Source organism: Misgurnus anguillicaudatus, chromosome 6 (assembly GCF_027580225.2).
Source record: "Misgurnus anguillicaudatus chromosome 6, ASM2758022v2, whole genome shotgun sequence".
Classification (NCBI taxonomy): Eukaryota; Metazoa; Chordata; class Actinopteri; order Cypriniformes; family Cobitidae; genus Misgurnus; species Misgurnus anguillicaudatus.
The window spans coordinates 28821609-28837564 of record NC_073342.2 but is presented as its reverse complement, the minus strand read 5'-3'; the positions used below and the strand labels follow the sequence as shown (position 1 = coordinate 28837564).

General features: G+C 36.9%; 1 protein-coding gene across 1 annotated transcript; it reads left to right on the top strand.

The window, feature by feature from the left end:
- Positions 1-1309: 1309 nt before the first annotated feature.
- Positions 1310-15649, top strand: LOC141364355 (patatin-like phospholipase domain-containing protein 2). Its single transcript, XM_073868938.1, has 9 exons — positions 1310-1731; positions 3618-3850; positions 4012-4077; positions 4648-4860; positions 7358-7436; positions 7934-8119; positions 8429-8561; positions 12700-12822; positions 13031-15649. The coding sequence occupies exons 1-9, from the start codon at positions 1545-1547 to the stop codon at positions 13299-13301; spliced, it is 1491 nt and encodes a 496-aa protein (XP_073725039.1). The 5' UTR covers positions 1310-1544; the 3' UTR covers positions 13302-15649.
- The last annotated feature ends 307 nt before the right edge of the window (positions 15650-15956 follow it).

Here is a 15956-nt window from a genome sequence, read left to right as displayed (position 1 = left end):
AGACAAATATGTTTTTTTTTCTTTTTATTTAAATGATAAGCGTTCATACATAGATTTTTTTTGATTGAATAATTTTGATTTTTTTATTTCATTTCATATTATCTCAATTATATGTGCATATACACTAAACTCAAAGCATTCTGTTAAATTAAAAAGTTAATGTGTAATATGTATTATCTATGTTGTATTCAATAGCAGCAACAAACTATTGATTATATGGATTGACCACATTACTGTTTTACAATAACGATGAACAGAAAATTCATTTATACCAAATAAAGCATGTACATGTATTTATTTGATACATCTTGATAGTTATTCATTATTATTAGTTATTATTATTGTTATTATTATTATTATTATTATTATCAGGACAAATTGTTATTCCACGCTGTTTTGTGTGAGATATATTTTGGAAGGGATGCCCAGAATTTTACTTTGTGGAACTGTGAACTGGATAAAAAAAACTCTTGAACTGGATAAAAACATTTTTTATTAGAGTATCAGGGGTGTCAGTCCGGTAAAATCTGAACTTTCTGACATCCAAAACAAAAAAACTAATTTTCTGTGGGAACACTACCCATGTTCCAGTAAATACATACTGGGAGATTTCTATGGATGACACAACTTTTATTAATTTAGAAAAACAGTCCCTTGGTGGACATATTTTTACAACAATGTCATTTGGGAGTAACCCTGGCAGGGTAAACACTGTATAAAGGTGGAAAACACCATCAGGCTAAAAAACCCCACATCATATAGGGGCTATAGGTTGTCACAGTTTTCACTCCAGATAAGCCTGCTGTTTATTGACAGTATTAAAGTAAACATTTTGGTAAAATTTAAACTTCAATAAAAAACACACACACATTTTAAGACAAGAAAAACTGTAATCGTAAAATTTCAACATAACACATATGGACAGATTGGTCCATAAAAAACTCTTACCCAACTTTAATGAAAAAAACTGTTTTAGTGTGTGGGATATAATTCAATAAGCGATGAACTTTTAGTTTGACATTTCTGACTTAAACCCCTATAACTGCTAAAATAGACAGATAGACAGAAAATAACCAAATAAAATGTTTTACAGAACTGCGTCATAGTGCAAGAAACAGATTTAACGTAACAACAGAACCGATAACAAAACAGCACAGCACGCGTTCGTGGAAATATTTCAAATGACAGCTAAAGAGGGAGGGGCGGGGTTCACGTTCGCGCCGTCTGATTGGCTAACACCGACACGGTGTCACCCACCTGTCAACACGCCCCTCCCTTCGTACTTTCATAACAACCGGTGCCAAAGTCACCAAAACAAACTCATCGGTCACTCTACTCGAACTTATTTTACAAGCCAGCAGATGAATCAAATCATCAGGTCGCGTTTAGGACATTTATAACATCGGAGCCGTTCGTTTTAGTTGTTTAAAGTTAGTAAGTTAACTGTAACGTCAATGAATCATCGATATGCGGCGGTAACCGGTGATCATTGTAACTCCAGACGGATTTAAACATACATAGATTGCTCTAAAGTCTCCTTCAGTATGTTTCCCCTCGACTCCCCGTGGAGTATCTCTTTCGCCGGCTGTGGGTTTTTGGGTATTTATCACATTGGAGTCGCCAGCTGCCTGCAGGAACAAGCGCCGTTTCTGGTGGAGAACGCGCTTCACATTTACGGCGCGTCCGCGGGCGCTATCACGGCCTCGGCGCTGGTCAGCGGGGCCTGTATGGGTAAAATCAGTTTTATAAATCTTGTTTATTTTAAATTAAATTAAAATATATTCAATTACAATGTTTTAGTTATATTAGTAACTTTGTACCACGGTAATACCATGTTTTGGACTATAATGGTACTATAGTATTAGGTATTTCAGAGTCATTATAAAAATAACTAAAAAAAGTATATTTCAAAGTACCAAGCATAATTTTATCTTGTTAAACATCTTTCTACTCAAGAGACCAGATAAAACCAGCCTAAGATGGTTGTGTGGTTTTAGCTGGTCTCCCAGACTGGTTTTAGCTAGTGTAGCAGGCTGGTTTTAGACGTTTTTAACCACTTTTTTAGTTGGTCTTATCTGGTTAGACTGGCTTACCCACCACCTAAAACCAGCTGACCCACCAGTTTGACCAAACTGGAAGACCAGCCTTACCTGCTTCACCAGGCTGGGAAGACCAGCTTATACCAGCTACTTCAATCTTAAACCAGTTAAGACCAGCCAGCCAGCTTAGCCAAGCTTGACAAACTTCCAGCCTGGTCAAGCGGGTTTAAGCTGGTGGATCTGACATCCCAGATAAGTCCCGCTAGATCAGCTTAAAAAGTGACCAAAACACAGCTAGACCAGCTTGCTACATCAGCAAAACCAGCTTAAATCAAGCTGTGAGACCAGCTAAAACCAGCTCAACAGCTTATGCTGGTCTTAGCTGGTTGATCAGTAGCATTATGCCATGTTTTGGACTATGATGGTATTATAATTGTATTGTATTTGGTATTTAAGAGTATTATAAAAATAACATGCTATAATAAGACCAGCTTAAACCAGCTACTTCAATCTTTAACCAACTAAGACCAGCCAACCAGCTTAGCCAAGCTGGACTAACTTCCAGCCTGGTCAAGCGGGTTTAAGCTGGTGGGTCAGCTGGTTTCCCAGCCTGACCAGCTAAGTTCAGCTAGATCAGCTTAAAAAGTGACCAAACACAGCTAGACCAGCTTGCTACACCAACAAAACCCGCTAAAAAAAACGTATGCTGGTCTTAGCTGGATTTTTCAGTAGGGTAATGCCATGTTTTAGACTATGATAGTATTATAATTGCATTGTTTTTGGTATTTAAGAGTATTATAAAAATAACGTGCTATAAAACTTTGCAGCCATTCAGTACCATTTTAAGGTATCAAGCATAATTTTATCTTGTTAAACATGTCCCTACTGGAAAGACCAGCTAAAACCAGCCTAAGATGGTTGGGTGGTTTTAGCTGGTCTCCCTGCTTGGTTTTAGCTGGTGTAGCAGGCTGGTTTTAGGGGGGTTGGGACACTTTTTTAGCTGGTCGGGCTGGGAGACCGGCTGACCCACCAGCTAAAACCAGCTCACCCACCAGCTTGTCCAGACTGGAAGACCAGCTAAACCAGCTTTGCTGGGCTGGGAAGACCATTTAAAACCAGCTACTTCCATCTTAAATCAGCTAAGACCAGCCAACCAGCTTAGCCAAGCTTGACAAACTTGGGTCAGCTGGTTTCCCAGCCTAAAAAGTGTCCAAAATCCCTCTAAAACCAGCTAGGACCAGGCTGGGAGACCAGCTAAAACCTTTTCAGTAGGGGTACCATGGTAATACCATGATATTTTTTTACATACTGTACTTTGGAGATCCATTTAAATTCCATGTGTCCATGTTTGTGGACCGGATGTACGACAGCAGCACCTTAAACTAAACATTATACTACAATTATGTTAATCATTAAATACTATGGTATTCATTGAAGAACCATGGTATTGCTTTAAGATATCATACCAGTACTGTAGTACAACTGTATTAAGTGTCCGTGTCAAAGATTACTCTACCATCACATAACATTCACCTGTTGCTTATTGTCAGTGTTTAAATATTTCTGGTCCTGTGACAGGAGAGGTAGGGGCCAACTTCATTGACGTGGCTAAAGAAGCCCAAAAGCGCTTTCTGGGGCCCTTGCACCCCTCCTTCAACCTGGTGAAGATCTTGCGGCCCATGATGCACAGAGCGCTGCCGCCTGATGGCTACAGCAGAGCCAACGGACGCTTGGGCATCTCCCTTACTCGGGTCACTGATGGAGAAAATGTGCTGGTGTCACACTTTAACAGTAATGAAGAACTGGTGCAGGCGTGTACTAATGTAAATAATGATATTTAATGTACCCTACCACTTATTTTACGTCTAAACCCAACCCATGCATATTGTACAGCAACTTTTTTTGAAGCTATGTATGAGATTTTAATTTACTCTCTTAATCTTTGTGTGTTTTTGTGTGATTGTGAGTACAGGCGTGTATATGCAGCGCTTACATTCCTGTGTACTGTGGCCTGATCCCGCCAACACTGCAGGGTGTGGTGAGTATCCAAAAGATACTGTATCTATATCATTACCCAGAATTCATTTACATCTACATCACGTTGATAAGAGCCTTTCTTTACTTTAGGCAAAAGGTTTTGCACTACTTTGACTCCCACACCAAAATAATCTGTGAAACTCACAAAATGAAAGTATTTGAGAGGTTTCCCGTGTGTTTGTTTAAACCTCAGCTCTGTTTTTATTTGGCATTGGGAGATCTAAAGTGCTGATCTCTGATCAGTAGACCCATGAGGAGGTTTTTAGTGTTAACACAACTGGCACGTGGCACATCAGCTCGTCCAAGTGTGCAATTGTGTAGCTCCCTCTGTGCCCGAGTTAGTGAATGACTCTCTGTGTGTGTGTAGGAGGGTTTATTGTATGATTGCATATTTGTTTTGGCAGTGTTTGTGTACCAAACATGAGTCCCATATGGGTCCGGAAACGTACTGCTATTCTGTGTACTCTAAAATGTACTGTTAATATGCAGTAAAACATCACATGTGACCTGAATTTTCATTTAATGATATGTTTATAATTTGACACTGAGATTTTCTCTCTCTATCTTTCAGCGGTATGTGGACGGTGGCATCAGTGATAATTTACCGCAGTATGAATTGAAAAACACCATCACAGTGTCTCCGTTCTCAGGGGAAAGTGACATCTGCCCACGAGACATCAGCTCTACAAACCTGCACGAGCTCAGATTCACCAACACATCCATTCAGTTCACGTTAGCAAACCTCTACAGAGTCACCAGAGCGCTCTTCCCACCTGATCCTCTGGTACACACACACACACACACACACACACACACACACACACACACACACACACACGCGCAAACTCTCACACATACAAGCACAAACAAACTGATGCACATACATGCGCGGGGACGCACACACACACACACACACACACACACACACACACACACACACACACACACACACACACACACACACACACACACGCGCAAACTCTCACACATACAAGCACAAACAAACTGATGCACATACATGCGCGGGGACGCACACACACACACACACACACACACACACACACACACACACACACACACACACACACACACTCTCTCTCACACACTCTCACACCCTCACTTACACATACAAACATACAAACACACACACACATACAAGCTCACACACATACATACAAACACATACAAACTATAAAACATTTTCTCTCTCAAACACACAAACATATACAAACTCACACACATACACAAACTCATATAAAAACACACACCGACAAACACACAAGCATATACAAACTCACACACATACACAAACTCATATAAAAACACACATCGACAAACAGTAAAAACATATAACAACTCACACACATACACAAACTCGTATAAAAAACACACACCAACAAACACACGAACATATACAGACTCCTATACAAACACACACCGACAAACATATACAAACACACAAACATATACAAACTCACACATACAAACTCATAATCAAACACACACTGACAAAAACACAAACATATACAGACTACTATACAAACACACACCGACAAACACACAAACATATACAGACTCATATACAAACAAACAAACTCGTATACATACAAACATATACAAACACACAAACATATACAGATTCATACAAACACACAAACATATACAGACTCATATACAAACACACAAACACATACAGACTCATATACAAACACACAAACACATACAGACTCATATACAAACACACAAACACATACAAACACACATACACAAACTCATATACAAAAACACACATACAAACACACAAACATATACCAACTCATATACAAACTCATATACAAACACACAAACATATACAGACTCATATACAAACACACAAACATATACAGACTCATATACAAACACACATACACAAACTCATATACAAACACACAAACATATACAAACACACATACACAAACTCATATACAAACACACACATACAAACACACAAACATATACCAACTCATATACAAACTCATATACAAACACACAAACATATACAGACTCATATACAAACACACAAACATATACAGACTCATATACAAACACACATACACAAACTCATATACAAACACACAAACATATACAAACTCATATACAAACTCACACACATATACACCTCATACACAAACACACACCGACAAACACACAAACATATAAAGACTCATATACAAACACACAAACATATACAGACTCATATATAAACACACACATACAAACACACAAACATACACAAACTCATTTACAGACACACAAACATATACAAACTCATATACAAACACACAAACATATACAAACACACATACACAAACTCATATACAAACACACACATACAAACACACAAACATATACCAACTCATATACAGACTCATATACAAACACACAAACATATACAGACTCATATACAAACACACAAACATATACAGATTCATACAAACACACAAACATATACAGACTCATATACAAACACACAAACACATACAAACACACATACACAAACTCATATACAAACACACACATACAAACACACAAACATATACCAACTCATATACAAACTCATATACAAACACACAAACATATACAAACACACACATACAACACACAAACATATACAAACTCATATACAAACTCGCACACATATACACCTCATATACAAACACACACCGACAAACACACAAACATATACAGACTCATATACAAACACACAAACATATACAGACTCATATACAAACAGACAAACATATACAGACTCATATATAAACACACACATACACACATACAAACACACAAACATACACAAACTCATTTACAAACACACAAACATATACAAACTCATATACAAACTCATATACAAACTTGCACACATATACACCTCATATACAAACTCATATACAAACACACAAACATATACAAACAAACACATAGAAACAAACAAACAAACATATAAAGACTCATAAACAAACACACAAACATATACAAACTCATATACAAACACACAAACATATATAAACTCTCATTCATAAGCACATATACATGCACACACACACACACACACACACACACACACACACACACACACACACACACACACACACACACACACACAAACAAACATACACCCACTTGCACATATACCCGCACACACACATTGGTGTTCTACGAACACTTTTGTCTGTTAAACTGGCTTAAAATTCATCGGTTGTCAAGCGGATTACATTTCCATTTCTTCTGGCTCATGTCAGCGTTTTCCTCTTCCTCTGATCATGAAGAATATGTGTAAGCAGGGATACAGAGATGCTTTACACTTCCTGAAGACTAATGGTGAGTCAAACTTATTTATGCACGCTTTCAGACTGCAGTTATTTCCTACATCAGCATATTTCACCCAATCAGAACGCTTCATTTACTCCTGAATATGAGCAAGTGTCACTGTTATCATGAAATGTTTATGGAATAGCATTTCTCATCCGCTCGCTGCCTCACACCTGTGTGGCTGAAGATTCATTTAGTCACTGTTGAAGTGAGGTGGATGGAGATTTGTGTTAGAGAGACCCTTAGTGGCCGGTACTGGCATTGACATCCAAAATCCTAAATTTATGGTGACCCTATTGTGTAAATAATAAGGGAGCACAACCATCTGTTTTTGTATAATGTTTAAGATAGATACTATATTTGAACAAATATCGCTAACTCTGCTATTTCTCAATACCTAAGAAAATATCATCTAAAATAAATGTTTCCTTACACAAGCTTTATAATTCATTTGTGTTTGATTGTTGCTATTTCGTACAGACTATATTATTTGTGTGCATATTTAGGTTTGTTACAGTATCGCAGCCCACACCGTATGCTTGCCGTTGCTGTTGGGGGACCTGAGGAAGACTTTGACCATGATGATGATGATGAAGAGTCACAGAGAAGAGATGACAGAGGAAGAGAGGCCAGCATTCACGCAAGCATTGAGGAACACATCTTTGAACATCTGCCTCCTCAAGTACACAAAGGTGACTTTTCATTATAAAATATTGTTATAGCATGCTTATACTGTAGTTTATTTATACAGTATAACATTTAGCAATTTATACTACAGTATTTAAGCACTACCATAATTCTTTTGTATAAATAACAATCTATGCACAAGCACAGAAAGTATCATGAAATGATGGGTATGTTTTGGACATGCACCATCGTAATACTATGTTATTTAAGTACTTGCATAAGAGCAGCCTTTTTAAATATTTTAATATAAAGTATTTATGCTTTAAAATAAACCAAATGGTGCTCTGACTGAAATGTATGTGGTCTCTCTGAAGCATTGGTCGAGGCGTGTAAGGATAGGTGGAGCCTGTCGCAGTCACTAAGCAACCTGCTGCCAGTCAGGATGGTGTCGGCCATCTTGTTACCCTACACACTTCCTCTAGAATCAGCCGTGTCTTTGAGCATCAGGTAATTCGGTACTGACTGATGCTAACTAGTATTTCATGAAGTGTTTAGTTTAAGCATTTCTGCATGTTTACAAAAGCTGTCACAAAAAGTACACATTTGTACAAAAAAGTGCATATTAGTACCTCAAATTGAATTTCAATTCAATTCAATTTTATTTATATAGCGCTTTTCACAATACTTAATTGTTTTAAAGCAGCTTTACATTAATAGAAGCAGTAAAAGCACAGTAAAACGACAGATAGCATAACATAATACACGATAGCATAAGCAGTCAAATTTGCTGCGGCTATGACTCGACATTATAAGCGAGCGTATTACTAATGTAACGTCTAGAAGAGGAAGCTAAGTTAAGCCCAAGAAGGCTGCCTCCCCGGGGTAAAAAACCCCCTAGGAGAAAAAAACCCCCGGGCTGTTTAGCCGAGGAAATAAAAAAAAGTCCTAGGAGGGAAAAACCCTTGGGAGATATATATGTATATACACACATATAAACGGATATTTGTGTAAAAGGTACAAATTTGTTCCTAAATGTACATAATTAGGAACTTTTGACTAGGGCTGTGCAAAAATATTTTTTAAGTCTCTACTATCGAAATTTTTAAAAACCCATCAAATCCTTCTGTGTGTGTCAAACAACCTCATCCGCTGCTGCTGCTGCTGTAGTTGTCGCTGTCCAGTGGCATATACGGACAGTTAGCAGGAGTGAGAAAATGGCAGAAAATGTAAAAACACCTGCTGCTTACGACCCTAACGACGCAAGGAAGCATTTTGGCTTAAAAAAAGAAAAGAAAAAATTTAGATCTATTTTTTTTTTCATTTTTGATAAAAAAAAGAAAGAAAATGTAGTGCCACATGCAACGTATTGTATCGTATATGTATTGTGATACATATTGTATCGTGATGCACTTGACAATACCCAGCCCTACTTTTGACCCAGTGACAGCTCATCGTTTTTTCTGACAGTGTAACATAACTAAAAAACAATTATTCCTTTGTCATATAAAAAATAAAACAGCTAAAATATTTTAATGAATGAGGGCAAAATACAATTTCATTTATAACTGAATAAAAAATAAAGCTGTTGTTTATTAAGCAATTCACTAGGTGTGCAAAAGTTTACATTTGATCTCTGCATGTATTTGGATGTGACCCTGCCTGTGAAAACCCAGCTTAACCTTTTAAGCGTCACCCCACCCTATTCAGTTAAATCTACTCTCTTGAAGCTTTCAAACAAATTACAGTTTGTCATGATTAGATAAGAATTCATATGCAAACATTGAAGTAAATGTAGGCGTCCTGCTGGTGGGACAGTGACATTTAGCAGAAAATAAATGTTTTGAGGTACATAAATGAATCAATTACTCTCTCTATATAATTTATTTTATAAAACACTGTTGAAATGTCTATTCTGGAGGCTTAGACCTTTCCAACGATATATAGCTTGTAGTGATAGATTAAAATTGACATCAACAATATTAATGCAAACTTAGGTGTCCCGTATTTGGGACGGCGACGGCGACAGTTTAAACTCTTCCTACACAATTCTGTAAGAATATAACCTTGATAACTTTAATTTTGACTGAGTACGATTTTGTCAAAGATTGAAATCAAACTTTAATGCACCAAATCTCATCATTAGATTATGAGACTTTAACCTGGATTTCACATATTGTGTCCTTCACCAAATATTATGTTGATCACATAATCAATAAGCATGAGTGTCGGGGGTAACGCATTACAAGTAACTTGCATTACGTAATAATATTACTTTTCTGAAGTAACGAGTAAAGTAATTCATTACTTTATAAATGTACACATTACTGTTTGAGTTACTTTTTTAAAAAAGTAGTGCGAGTTACTTTTCAGTTTATTTAATTTGATAAAAAAATAATGTACTGAATTAAGGCCTGTTGACTGCTTTATTGTGATTGGCTTAGAAATGTTGCATGGGTGTTGATTATTTATCTGTAAACCACACACCTAACCTGTGAAATGTCTTAAAATAGGCACCAGAGCGATGCTTGTGGTAACCGTGGTATAAGAGGAATAATTGACTATGGTTCTTTGAATTATAAGAAATCACACCAACGATGCTGGGTGTGAATTATTTTCTAATAATTCAACGGCCCGTCGTCAATTATTCCTTACATATTAACTCGCGGCTGAGCAGGAACAGTTTAAGTCAGAGGCGGAGATGGCAGGAAAGAACTTGACATTTTTTGCGACGGAAATATGCAATTTCTGAATACAGAACTTCTCAGTCATAAACATCTGCAAAGCCAACCGATTCTCACCAAAAAGCGTACAAATGACACGCAGTGTGATTATCTTGCAATAGATACGCCAAATTCCGATTTTGCGTGCGTGTGGTGCGCCGGTCCTTCCCATTCACTTGTGTGGCGGGTCGTTTCGTGACGTTTTATTTATTGTTTTCTCATTTGTTTTCTGTTTTTTACCATTTTCGCTTGGGTTTAGGGTTAGAACAACTTTTTATTATATAAAAATGACATCCTAACCCAAACCCCAACTCTAACCCAAGCGACCATGGCTTAAATATAGATAAAACATAAAGAAACCTGTATATTAAATAACCTGCTTAAACAAATGTGAAATCTAACCCTAAACCCAAGCGAAAATGGTTTAAAAAACAGAAAACAAATGAGAAAACAATAAATAAAACGTCACGAAACGATTCGCCACACAAGTGAATGGGAAGGACTGGCGCACCACACGCACGCAAAATCGGAACCCGGCGCATCCACTGCACGACAATCACACCGCGCGTCACCTGCACGCATCTTGGTGAGAACGGGTAGGCAAAGCCTGAAAGAGATCAAGCCTCAGCCAAGTAAGAAAAAGTAACGCAAAAGTAACTTAAAAGTAACATAAGCATTACTTTCCATGAAAAGTAACTAAGTAACGCAATTAGTTACCTTTTTGGGGAGTAACGTAGCCTCTTATGGAACGGCTGAAATTCCACAAGGGGCGTATTTGTTCCTCAGACGTTGCACAATAAACGTGACATCCGAATATATTCATTATAAATCGTGAATGAAAAGTGAGATTCGAAGGAATGTCTGTTAGTGAACTAATTGTATACAGTATTTATATCGTAATTCGGTCAGAAACGTCAAGCTTGTGAGATGAACAAATCATTTTGGATTAAAAGGCTTGGATATTCCATTTCCTTGGACTTTTGGGGATTTATGAACAATTCGTTTTGGACAATTTCACCGAAGCGGATAAAGGGAAGATTTTGAAGGCAAGTAAATATCCTAAATCGGCGCCGCCCGGTTCAGGTAACTAACAACTAGATTACAGTTTTATGACTGCTAAAAATCATATTATGCTTTGTGTGTGCGCTTAATGGAATCCGAAAGTCTAAGCTTTACAACGATGTGCCGCATGACCGTATATTTTAAAGATTTAATGCTTCAAAGTTACAATGACGTAATGCAGCCTCACGTGCAAGAGAGGGGCAGTTTAACTTTATTAAACGTAACACTCCCCAACACTGAGCATGACAAAGTTTCAAAATTAGCTCAATTTGTTGATCATTGCATTATAACGCAAAGGTTATGGGTTTGATCCTCAGGGAACACACATACTAATAAGATGTATACTTTGTCATACACTTGAAGTTGGTTTGCACTGCAAAGATGACTTTCTTACTTAGTATTTTTGTCTTGTTTTCAGTACATGTATAAATATGTATTTTCTTGATGATCAAAAGTAAAATAAGTCTATTTTTAAGACAAAAAAACATACAATTTAAGTGGATTTGTGCTTAAAACAACACAAAAATCTGTCAATGGGATAAGCATTTTTTCCTGAAAATTTTTCTTGAATATTGGTTTAAAATTGTTACCCCATTGGCAGATTATTTTGCACAAATTCACTTGAATTTTATGTGTTTTTGTCTTAAACTAGACTTATTTTTTTAGGTAATTTCGCTCATCAAGAAAATAAATCTTAATGTAAGAATTTATAGATATTTGTACTGAAAACAAGACATAAATACTAAGTAAGAAAGTCATTTTTTTGCAGTGTGAAAGATCATCTGGCAAAATGCAAAAATATAAAATAGTAGTTTTACTGGACAGTAAAGTACAATATATTTTGTATGTATTTTCTCTCTCAGACTGTTAGAGTGGTTGCCAGATATTCAAGAGGATGTGGGCTGGATGAAAGAGCAAACAGCGAAACTGCTGCAGAGTTTGTTTACACATGCAGGAAAGAGCATGTCGCAGCAGGTGTCTGCACGGTGAGACAACATGCATGTGGGCATACAAACGCATACGCAAAAACCTTTCACACACTAAGACATGGCACTCTTTCCACTGAACTTGAGTGGTTGTTTCTGTTCAACAATAACACACACACACACAAACCATTCTTTTGATTTCACAAACAAACTTTGACAATCAGAAAGGTTGTAAAAAAACATCCGTTGTGTTCTCTGTCCCGTACAGCTTTTTATATCAGCTGCAATTGAAACATTCCCAGTCCCTCCCGGCCAGCTTCAGCGCGGCACACCTGCTCCCGGGTTGGATCCGTGGTGGCAGCTCGACCGTGCTGGACGCCATGCTGCGATTGGATCAGTACCAGCGTCAACTCCTGCCAGGTTTCTTCTGTGTCAATCTGGACATCAGAGGCTCTTTATCCACCAGCTCAATGAGGCTCCAAGACGAGGGTCTTAACATGCGTCCACTCGAACCTCCTAACACCAGCTTGCTTCCTTAACAATAGCGATATTATATCCCACAATGGAGTGACATCTGAATGTGTTGAACTTTGATTTCAGGGCCTGATGGTTTGCATCATCCGAATGACATTTCATCAAATGCTCTGAGATTTATGCGCTTTGTTTAATTCCAAGAGGAATTTCTGACTCATGACTTTATATTTATGTTTCTGCTTTAAAACCATCAAGAACGCTGTCCCGTTTTACATCTGTTGTAAGTGCCCTTGATGTAACCACTATGAAAACAATCAAACAAAAAAAGAGTAAGGATACGCAAAATGTTTTTTTTGGGGGGGATTGTGTTGATTGTGATTAACGTGCAGTGTTGGGGAAAGTTACTTTTAAAAGTAATACATTACAATATTAAAGCAACACAAAAGATTTTTTTTTTACCTTAAAATAACGTTTCCAAAAAAGTTTCAGTCGTTCATCCACTCGAAACAGGGTGAACGGCACTTTCACATTCGCTTTGCAGCCCTCTATCGGCCAAAACCGCACTAAAGAAGTTTCCAACAGCCGGGTCGCGGTTCTGTAGTTCGAGTGAAAACTACAAAAACTTGCTTTTTGGCAGACCTACAATCTAATCAGAGCCAGCTTTGCTGCAGTAGGCTAAATTATTTACGACAGTGGTAATGGACAATTCCGCTTCCAACCTGTAGGGGGAGCAAAGAGCAAAAACTCTTTAGTGTTGCTTTAAGTTACTTCCCAAAAAAGTAACTAATTGCGTTACTTAGTTACTTTTCATGAAAAGTAATGCTTTCGTTACCTTTAAGTTACTTTTGCTTGATCTCGTTCAGATATTGCACATTTCCATCGCAAAAATATCAAGCTCTGGCCTGCCATCTCCGTTTCGGACTCAAAACTGTTTCCGCTAAGGTGCGCACGCATATAGTGCGTAATTCTATGTGACTACGTCCAGTTTAATTCAGTACGTTGTGTTTTTTTATCAAATTAATTAAACCGAAAATTAACTTGCATTGCTTTTTTAAAAAAGTAACTCAAATATTAATGTGTAGATTTATAAAGTAATGCGTTACTTTACTCGTTACTTCAGAAAAGTAATATTATTACATAATGCACGTTACTTGTAATGTACCCCCAACACTGTTAATGTGTGCCAAACACTTAACATTACTTTATGACTATCAAAAAAGAAATGTAAAATATCTCAGAATGTTCCTGAATGTGTCTCGCGTGTCGCATTAGTAAGAAATGAGGAGATCAGATGCAAAAGCCGGTAAACGACAACTCCGAATTTGGAATGCACGTATTATACATTCATCAAATAGTTTCGCTTAATTTCAGGCTCACGTCATTTAGAAACACTGTTTGGTGGCAGAATCTGAGTCAAAAAATGCTTATTTATAAGAAAACATATCTGACGCACTTAGAGGGTTTTGCATCTGATCTCTTTAAAGGAACAGTATGTAGGATTGTGGCCAAAACTGGTAGTGCAGTCACACAACTGGTGGCTAATACAAAATGACAACATAAACATCAGTTGAGGGCTGCAACTCCACTTTTTAAATGACAATATTCTGGCCAGACCACTGTTGTCAGTGATATAAGTATTTGAAATGAAAATGATTTCTTAATGTCTAGGGACATATCAGGGCCATTTTATGATTAATTGATATAAATTTCTTACATACTGTTCCTTTAAATGTAATTTCCTTCAGAGTGTTCTTGAATGTGTCGTATTAATAAGAAATGTATTTTCTTTCAGAATGTTACTGTATGTGTTTTGGATGCTCTGGTCAGCAGTATTTATATTTTAAAGGATGTGTAAAAGGAGTGCCAAACGTGCTCAGTATTTCTAGACTAGAAGTTTTATTTTTGCACCAAGGCTATGATTAAAAAACACCATGTGACCACACGCCACTGCAATGCAACCATCATGGCTTCACCTACACTGTACAGTAAAGAATATGGGTTTATGTGCACAGCACATTTCACTGTTTTTGTATAGTTGTGTTTTATCTAACTTTTTCTTGTTATGTCACCAACGTTTATTTGTTCGAAAAGGTTGCCAGACACAGATTAAAGAGACTGATCTAATCTGTTAATCCATGTAAATGCTTTATAATCTAGGACCGGATTTCTGGTACAAGCCATACAATGAAGAACACCTAATCTGCTAATCGTGCAAATCCATGATAATTTCTGCTTTGTGTTAAAGTCAGTATTCTAATGTAATCAACTTTTAAAGGTGGTTAAAATACATAATAAAGTTTATTGACACATAATTTGCTGGTATTTCTATAGGAAATATATCAATTTAAAGAGTTTTAATGTTAAATTGTAATTGTTAACCCAATAAAACCCAAAAATAAATATCCTCACATTACATCATGTTGTTTTTCCTGTATTTATTTCTTTGTTTTGCTGAACAAGGGCCCTAAATTGTCACTTTTTTGCATAATAACAAAAACTTTAAATCCATTATATAGCTATTATTTTAAAAAAGCATTTTGTTTATGTTTTCCATGACTTTCCCAAATAGTCACAGCTGTGAGGTGCTGTTTCCAAATCTGACTTGTATTGGTTTGCTTTTACAGTAAATGATGCTGTTACCTTTCCTATAAACATTACAGATTCATCTTTTTATTTTATTTATAATTTACAGGAAAATGATAAAATAGTCGCACTAAACG